Source organism: Python bivittatus, unplaced genomic scaffold (genome assembly GCF_059951505.1).
Source record: "Python bivittatus isolate LINGU-HERP-01145 unplaced genomic scaffold, Pbiv_v1 ctg000700_np1212, whole genome shotgun sequence".
Classification (NCBI taxonomy): Eukaryota; Metazoa; Chordata; class Lepidosauria; order Squamata; family Pythonidae; genus Python; species Python bivittatus.
In genome coordinates, this window is record NW_028277098.1 from 77,969,592 (window position 1) to 77,977,590 (window position 7,999).

General features: G+C 42.4%; 1 protein-coding gene across 6 annotated transcripts; it reads right to left on the reverse strand.

Annotated features, from left to right (window-relative positions):
• Nucleotides 1–7,322, reverse strand: LOC103053692 (uncharacterized). 6 transcript variants are annotated; one of them, XM_088153938.1, is made up of 4 exons: nucleotides 6,166–6,472; nucleotides 5,287–5,374; nucleotides 3,984–4,801; nucleotides 1–3,639 (listed from the first exon to the last, which is right to left on the reverse strand). In XM_088153938.1, exons 3-4 carry the CDS (start codon nucleotides 4,780–4,782, stop codon nucleotides 3,056–3,058), a joined length of 1,383 nt encoding a protein of 460 aa, XP_088010064.1. In that variant the 5' UTR covers nucleotides 4,783–4,801; nucleotides 5,287–5,374; nucleotides 6,166–6,472; the 3' UTR covers nucleotides 1–3,055. The 6 variants fall into 6 exon arrangements, with proteins under 6 accessions (XP_088010064.1, XP_088010063.1, XP_025024705.1 ...); XM_088153937.1 differs by lacking the exon at nucleotides 5,287–5,374 and having other exon boundaries at nucleotides 5,973–6,472; XM_025168937.2 differs by lacking the exons at nucleotides 5,287–5,374; nucleotides 6,166–6,472 and adding an exon at nucleotides 6,939–7,322 and having other exon boundaries at nucleotides 2–3,639.
• Nucleotides 7,323–7,999: the final 677 nt, after the last annotated feature.

Consider the following 7,999-nt stretch of genomic DNA (forward strand, 5'->3'; position numbering starts at 1 on the left):
TACATACCAATCCTAATAAGCTGTCACTTACTACCTTATTTCAATTTTTACTATCCAACTTTGCTGGTAGTTTAGATATGTAAAAATGGCGAAAGCTTATGAAAGCTAAAATAGCATTACTCAGGAAATATATAACCCTGAGTTTATGTAGTAGAGTGCCAGATCCTGGTTACAAATAGGCATCTGAGGAGAAAAAAAGATTAAATTAAATTAAAAGTGGCTGTGTGCAATGTATTGCAATCTTCTCCAAATTTCTTGCCTCCCTGAGTCCACACTGAGTTATAGGATATTATCTGCTATATTCTTTCCCCTCTTTTCTATCAAGAAACCCCCCACCCCCATTATTCTTATTCCCTCCAATAATACATTCAACTAGTCTGTGCCAACAAGATTGTAGTAAAAATGGGGCCAGTGACAAATACAAGAGAGAAATCCTCACGCTTGGAGGAGTAACCTGAGATTTCCAGAAGTACAAATTAGAGGGCAATCGCTCCTCCAAAGCAAAAAAGAAAGCCGGCCCCCTTCCTTCCTCCCTGCCCTGTGAACAAGACATTAAATATCAGCATTTCACCACAGAATGCTAAATGAGTCTTGAGGGAAAAACCTGGAGGACAAAGGATGGAAAGGAGACAACCAGCTAGAATTCAGAAAAGCATTCTACACGACACCGCAATCTTTGCGATAACTCCAACTTTTCTCTAATCACAAGGTACATAGTCAAAAGCCCCAGAGCGACATGCAACCCTACAACAATTCTGCGTGCAACTCTCCAAGTGCTTTCAAAAATTGCTGCTAAATTGTATTTTTTAAGATACAGAGGAAAATAATGTATGTAGTTGTATCCAATGTACATCCACTTTATTTTACTGCAACTTAAAGGACTTGTCTTGCCTTCTTTCCCTTGTTCTCCTCACTTTTTGAAGAGCAATCCTCAGCATGCCAATTAAACTATGGCCCCCAGACTAAACAATTTGCACAACTACAACATTTGCCCACACCTGAAATGGAACAAAAATGGCCACCTCAAAGAAATTTGAGGCCATACCTAAGTAGCAGCTTTTGAATGGTTACAGTAAAATGAATACCTTTAATTTCTATGGTCTTATAGAATTCATGTTTGTGTTACATTTGAGGGTGCTCTTTCACATATGGTAATTACATTTACAAAAAGAGTTTCCAATGCCAGAGGAAAAAAGGGGTTGTGGTGTGCCGAGGGGGGTATTTTGGCAAAGTCCATGATCTTCCCCATCCCACAGGCAACAGACTGATGAGAAAAAAGATCCCATTAGCATCAGGGGGAGATTTTTCTTATCTCTAATTGCCATATTAGTGCTGAATATTTTTTGGGGGGGAGGGAAGAGTGGGGTCTAGAGGAGTAGCACATAACCAAAGAGTTATAGAAGGGAAAGAAACTGGACTGCATTATATTCTTCAAAAAAAGAACCAAATTTCTGAAAGCAATTTTGGCATCTTACCTGAAAAAGGAAAAAAGAAAGCAGAAAGAGAGAACTTTACTTGGATTATTTGTCTGGAAAAAAGAAAGTTACACTGTTTAGGCTTTGATATTCTTATCACTTGGTGAAAAAATTAAATAGAATTTCAGTTTTCCAAATTCAGAAAAAACAGCGTTTAATAAGTAGTTCTGGGGAAGTCAGGGATAGTCAACCATGTGCCCTCCAGATGTTGGTCTGATTCCCATTAGCTCCTGCCAACAACATCCATAATAGAAGAAAGTGAGTGTAATCCAAAACATCTGAAAAGAACCTGCTTTCCTACCCTGTATTAGTCATGAGATTAATAAACCTTTGTATACCAAAAATAGCTACCCTACCTAAAGGATAATAGCCCAAATTTACACATTGCACTAAGCCATAATATGGCTCTCTCCCAAACAGTGAAGCAGCACTGAGCATTACATATAGAAGTCAGATGTTTGTCATTCTTGGTGATCTGCCCAAAGACACCTAGTTTGCTGCTATTAGAAATAAATGCTGAATTAAGTCCAGAGGTGAGGAACTTAACTGGCTCATCAAATGCTTTTGGACATCTCTCTCAACAGCCCTGCCATGGGGTATGGTGGCTGCAGGTAATGGGAACTGGTGTCCAACAATTAATGAGACTGTGCTTCCTTATCTTTAAAACAGGGCAAGTATTTCAATTGCATAGAACTCAGAAAACACAAATATCATAAGCAGGTTTAAGTCAAAAGTTTCCTATGCTTCCTTTCACCATGCATTTGGCTTCATTTCAGCTTCAAAGTGGAGGGGACATGAGCATGGCTTTCAGCAGATGGCTCTCAATCTTCTAAAAGCAGCAGCAATTATCTTAAAAAGTGTATGTAAAAAAAAATGGAGAATTTTTTTTGTTACCAACTGATTTATCTGGCACATGGTATCAGTGAAATTAGGGAGAAAAATAGCCCATTAGTAGTAGCATATCTTATTGATTTAATAACAGGATTTATATAGCACAAAGAGTTCTCTACTCTTATTTTCTATACCGGTGGCAATATCCATGATTAACAATCTTTTAAACTGTTCATCTTTGAATCACCAAATGATGTAAGTCACTTGTACTATTCATCTAGAGATCAGAAAAACTGTGTCTCAGAAGACTCTACTAAAAGCCATCCAGCATGTTCATGGCTGTGCTAAAATTCTGAATATGTTCTTCAGGTCCAAAGCCAACATCCTGACCACAGTCACAATCTGAAATAAAGCCTACATATCTTATGCCCAAGTAAGTGTGTATAGGACCACGGCCTGTTGCATACTTAAACAGCAGAATAGAAATCAAACTACAGAATAATGGAATGCCAATGAACCCTACAATTTCATCATAATGGGCAACATTCACCCTTCCAAACACTATATAAATCCACCTACAAATATAATGCTGGAGCTACAAATCTTTTTATTAAAAAAAATAAAGCCACAATATTTCTTATATCAGCCACCTTCCTTACTTTTCCCCATTGCATTTAAAAAAAGAAAGAAAAAGGATGAATTTTCATCTCATGAGAACAGAACGTCTGAGGATTTTTGAACAAATTACGTTAGTCTTCTGTTTTTATTTTCTTTGCCACTGGTTGGCATTCTTCAGCAGGCAAGTCTGGTGCTTTCTGATTAGCAGTGCAATTCCCCCTTAAAGTGTTCATAGTATTGTATAATTCTGTGGGGGGCGATGGGACTGATACACACATTCTCGGAGAAGACACCACAGATTGCTCCTGGGATGCCAAAGGCACTGAAACTGCCGGTGCTCTTGCAGCAAACAACTGTGCCAGATTCTCCAAGGCAGCTGTCTGTCTGTCCATGGCATCCGCAATCCGTCTGGTAGATGTCTCCACGAGAGCAATCAGTTTGTCCATGTTTTGAGTGGCCTGATTCACATGATTGGCAAGTATGGTAAACTCCTCCTTATGGGCATCACTCGCTCTGCCCTGTGCAAGTTCAGAGGTTTCACTGTGTTTTGAGTGCAAATCAGACAGAGCATTTACTAGTCTGTCACCCACTTGGGAAATGGCATCTACTATGTCTGAAGCAGTTTCAGTTTGTCTCCTCTGTTTCCTGTTCCAGTGGTTGCTGCTTATTCTGTCAGCATCAACCAGGGATGCCCTGGGGAAAGTGCCAGATGGGCCTGCATTGAAAGAAAGGAATAGAAGTTATCAAATGGCAAAAGCCAATCTATGCTTAGATCTTAATTTCATCAGAATTCATTAACATTTAACCTTGGGGCAAGTCAAATCATGATCGAGAAGCAACCTCTGAACAGGTGCAAACATTTCAATAAGTAAGCAACATCAAAATGTGTGCACTTAGGTGAATGGAATTAATTTTATGCAACATTAAATGACAGTATTTCACCATCCATTTAAAGAACAAGCACAGCCCCCCTACTACAATCCCAATTTAATTGAGCCTAAATCATAATATCAGAAAACCCTTATTTCTGAAAGCAGGGCTGTAATTCTTAATGTTCACCTGAACTGATGGAATGACCATCCGCTCTTGCATTGGGAAAACTGGGTGAAGCCACATCTCTTGCAAGAATGCCATCTTCTCCATGTGGCTCCCATTCATCACCTGGAGACTGGGCGTTTACAGGTTCGGAATCCATCTGTGCGTCTTGAAAATAACCATTGGAGTCATCTGTAGGTTCTGGGATGGATGCTTCATCATCATCAGAAACCAAGACAACACTTAGCTTTTCATTTTTTTCTTGCTCCAAGCCCAATTTTTGGGCTTCTCGATTCCTCCTATCTATAGATAGAGAAACTTTGGACACCACAAGACCCTTGTGCATGCACAGGAAACTGTTCAAAGCATCATAAAAGGGCAAGGCGCGTTGACCACTCACTGAAGAGTTGTTTCCACAAACAATTGCCTTGTATCCTCGCCGAAGCTCCTTGGCACGCAAACGACACTGCTTCATATCCCGGTCATAGCCATATTCTCGCATCCTATCGGAGATCCACTCATATTGGGCCTCATTGCGAAAGTTGGTAGCCAGTGAGGCTTGGACTTGGTCATCACCCCAGATCTCAATGAAGGTCCGTATTTCTTCATCCGGCCAGTAAGGATTACGGTGGCGGATACTCTTCCTAGAAGCAAATGACTGGATGTTCATATTCTCCCCTGGCAGTTGCTGTTGGTCACAAAGCAATGACTTAATCCCGACTGACGATGGACGTTTTGTTGATGCAAAATATTTTGTCCGGAGGTTGTTCAGTTCTTGCAAGTTATTCTGCAGACTTTTTAAGAGATCATAATTGCCAGCCATTCTCTTCTTTAGGCCCTTGCTGTCAAATGAGAAGCCATACATTAACCTTCTACAAATAGAGCAAAGAAAATTGTACTGATTATTCTGAGGTTCCTTGTTTGGTCGTCCTGATTGCATAAACGTAATACCACTTTATATGTTTAATATGCTGCTTTCTTAAAGAAATACACAATCAGAAATTTGTTTTAAAAGAATGTATATGCCTCACACGTAATAGAAGAACCATCTTGTGCTCTATGGAACTAGCTCCTGTAATCTATTCATGGCTTGAATCCAAAGGGAACTACATACATTAAAAATCTACCGTTCAACAGTTGGGAGTAACTATGAATAAGCCTGAAGCTCTTTCCTGAACTGAAAGAGAAATACAGTGGTATGATTTCACTTTATTTATAAGAAAATTTTATTCACATAGTACTCATCCTCAATATTTTATGATTCAAATGTTATTCATAAATCAAGTAAGATGACTACTTTTTTTCCATTGTGCAATGTGCAATTTACCTCCATGTAAAACTGTTTAAGTTCCAGTATCAGAATCCAGCACAAAACAAGATCACATGAAGATAACATTGCCTTCACCCAGCCATGCCTGCAGATATTCAGATTATAAAAGCAGGGCATTAATTAATGGAGCCATTTAATGAGGTAACAAACTGAAATAGCAACTCCCTTAAAACACTACACCAATTAAATGTCTGCATTTGAAGCTTGATATAATATAGCCAAGCCACAAGTAATTTTGCATTTTTAAAGCTTGAGTTGGGGACTCAACACAATTTTCCATTCATACATAAAAAAAAAAAATTGAATTAAGCCTGTTGTATCAGTAGTATTTAGGCCTTGTAGGGCCCAGGAAGAAACAGGAGGAGGGGGTGCCTCAGTACAGAAACCTGTTTACTAACAGCAAGAGGTGGGTGGGTGTTGAGAAATTGCAATATTGCACGTCAAGCTATGGATATACATCTGTTATATGTATATATATATATAAAGAAATTTTATAGGACTTTTTTGGCAACTTTCTATAGTCTCGTGCTCCCCAGTTAGGCTGGACCAAACTCCACTACCCAGCCAAAAGGACTGTGTTGACTGGGGCTGATATAAGCTTCAGATGTATGGGACAAAGATCCAATACATCTGCAGGGTGCAAGATTCAGGAAGCTAGTCTATAGCCGTCTTAGCTCCCTTACTGATTTCCCCGGTGACTTCCACCAATCTAGCTGGGCATTTCCTTTAGCAGAAGTTGGAGATTTGCAAACGGTGCGTGGCCGAATCCGAGAGGCCAAGGGCTCCCCTCTTCCAGAACCCAGATCTCCTCCTTCCAAAACCCAACCTGCTCTGAAACAGGGGAAAACAGATGCAGAAGATGGCAGGCTCTCTCACGTAAAAGCACACAGCCCAGACCGCTAGCTGCCCGGGGATGGGCCCGTGATGACAGCCTCTTCGTCCTTCTCGCGGGGCACTTAAATCTGGGACGTTGCGCGTGCTTTTAAATATATTTCAGAAATATCAACTCGGGGGTACATCCGCCCTGTTCCCAGCAAGTCCTCTCCGTTCCCAGCAAGTCCGCCTGGCGATGGTCCCCCGCACTTTCGGAGCTGCTCTCCTAGGCTATGACAGCCATGGCGCGTTCCCACGAGTCTCCCGACCCCCCTCGCCGCCTAAAAGCTCCTCTGCTCCCCTTCCTACAGTCGCACACTTACTCGCAAGTTCCCGGCTCGCCCGTTGGCAAGCAAGCCGGCTGCGATTGGGCCGGCTGCAGGACGAGCACGTCATCGGCCCAATCGGAGCCTCCTCCAAAGAGGCAGAACAATAGCGGAGGAAGAAGGCGGGGCAGCAACACTCCATCAGGAAGGTGGAGAGAGGCAAAAGTCAAGCTGCTGACTGACAGGCGGACCTTCGAATCAGAGGACGGAAAATCAGGAAGGGCGGGGAAGAGAGGCTAAGAAGGGGGACTTACAAAAGAAAAGCTGCAAAGGAGAAAATAGGCATAGCGGGTTCGGGGGACTGGAGGGCATCTTCTCTCTCGCTGCAAGCGGGTCTCCCGAGATGGAGGGTTTGAGGCTTGCAACGGTTATCGCAAGAAGGAAAATAAAGTGCAACAGAAAGCAGAGGTTAAAACAAATCCTAGAAATCTTCCCTCTTTTTTTTTTTACCTTGCAAAGTTAGGCATTTCTGAGCCGGGCGGAGAATCAGAAATTCCCGCGGAAGCGGAGCTGCAACTTTATCGGTCCTCAAGCGGGCTGCGCTCGCAGTTCAAAGCGCTCGTCCTTCCCACCTTGCTGAGAGAGCCCATGTGACCGCCAGACCTCCGGCCACTTTAGGGGTGTGGCCAGGCGCGAGGCCGTGAGGGTCCGCGCGCCGTCGGTCCCTGGGGATGCCGCGCTCTCGGCCAGCCTGGGCAGCGGTCTTCCATCCTCGTTTCTGTCCACCGGCGTGAGGGTGCCCCTTTCTCCTTCTCTGGGATAAAATATCCAAGTCAGACAGGATTGGATGCCAGTTAAGCCCTGGATTGCTTAAGCGTGGCTTGCTCAGTAAGCCACGGTTCCCACGCTATGGCCACTTTATGATCCCTCGAACCGGGTCTTGTGCGTGGAAAAGGGTCACGTGGTATCCAAAGTTTCTCTCTCTAGATCAGTGTTTCTCAACCTCAGCCACTTTAAGACGTGTGAACTTCAACTCCCAGGCTTCCCTAGCCAGCATACTGGCTGGGGAATTCTGGGAGTTGAAGTCCACACATCTTAAAGATGATGAGATTGAGAAACACTGGTCCAGGTAAAGGGAATTAAGAGCCCTCAAATATGGGCTTGGAGCAAGAGAAAAAGAAAAAGCTAAGTGTTGGTTTCTTTCGGCATACTGGGATTGTATACTGTGTTAAGCCAAAGTCGATTTTTGTGTGAGCTCAGCCTCTGTCATTTGTTAACCGTGGTTTATGTGAACTCAACCATGTTTTTCATAGGAAGTACTGCAGATAAGGACTCCCCTTTTTTTCTTTCCCCTTCCTACTTAAAGCACATGTACATTAGAAAAATGAAAAATAACATAGAATACTATTGGAATGAAGGAAAAAGGAGAGGACCACATAAATGCAGACTGACTGTAGTTTGCTGGCTTTTCCAGATGGCCGCATTACCATAAATTGTTATTGTTTAAAAAAATGTTTTTATTTTATTGGTAAACATAACAACCAGAAGATATGATGAAATACAAACACAAA

Excerpts from the sequence above, each read along its gene's own strand:
- LOC103053692 (XM_025168935.2), bottom strand. The coding sequence starts at position 4,899 with ATGCAATCAGGACGACCAAACAAGGAACCTCAGAATAATCAGTACAAT. Across the intron at positions 3,640-3,983 it reads TGGTCATTCCATCAGTTCAG|GCCCATCTGGCACTTTCCCC; the intron begins GTGAACATTAAG and ends CTTTCAATGCAG.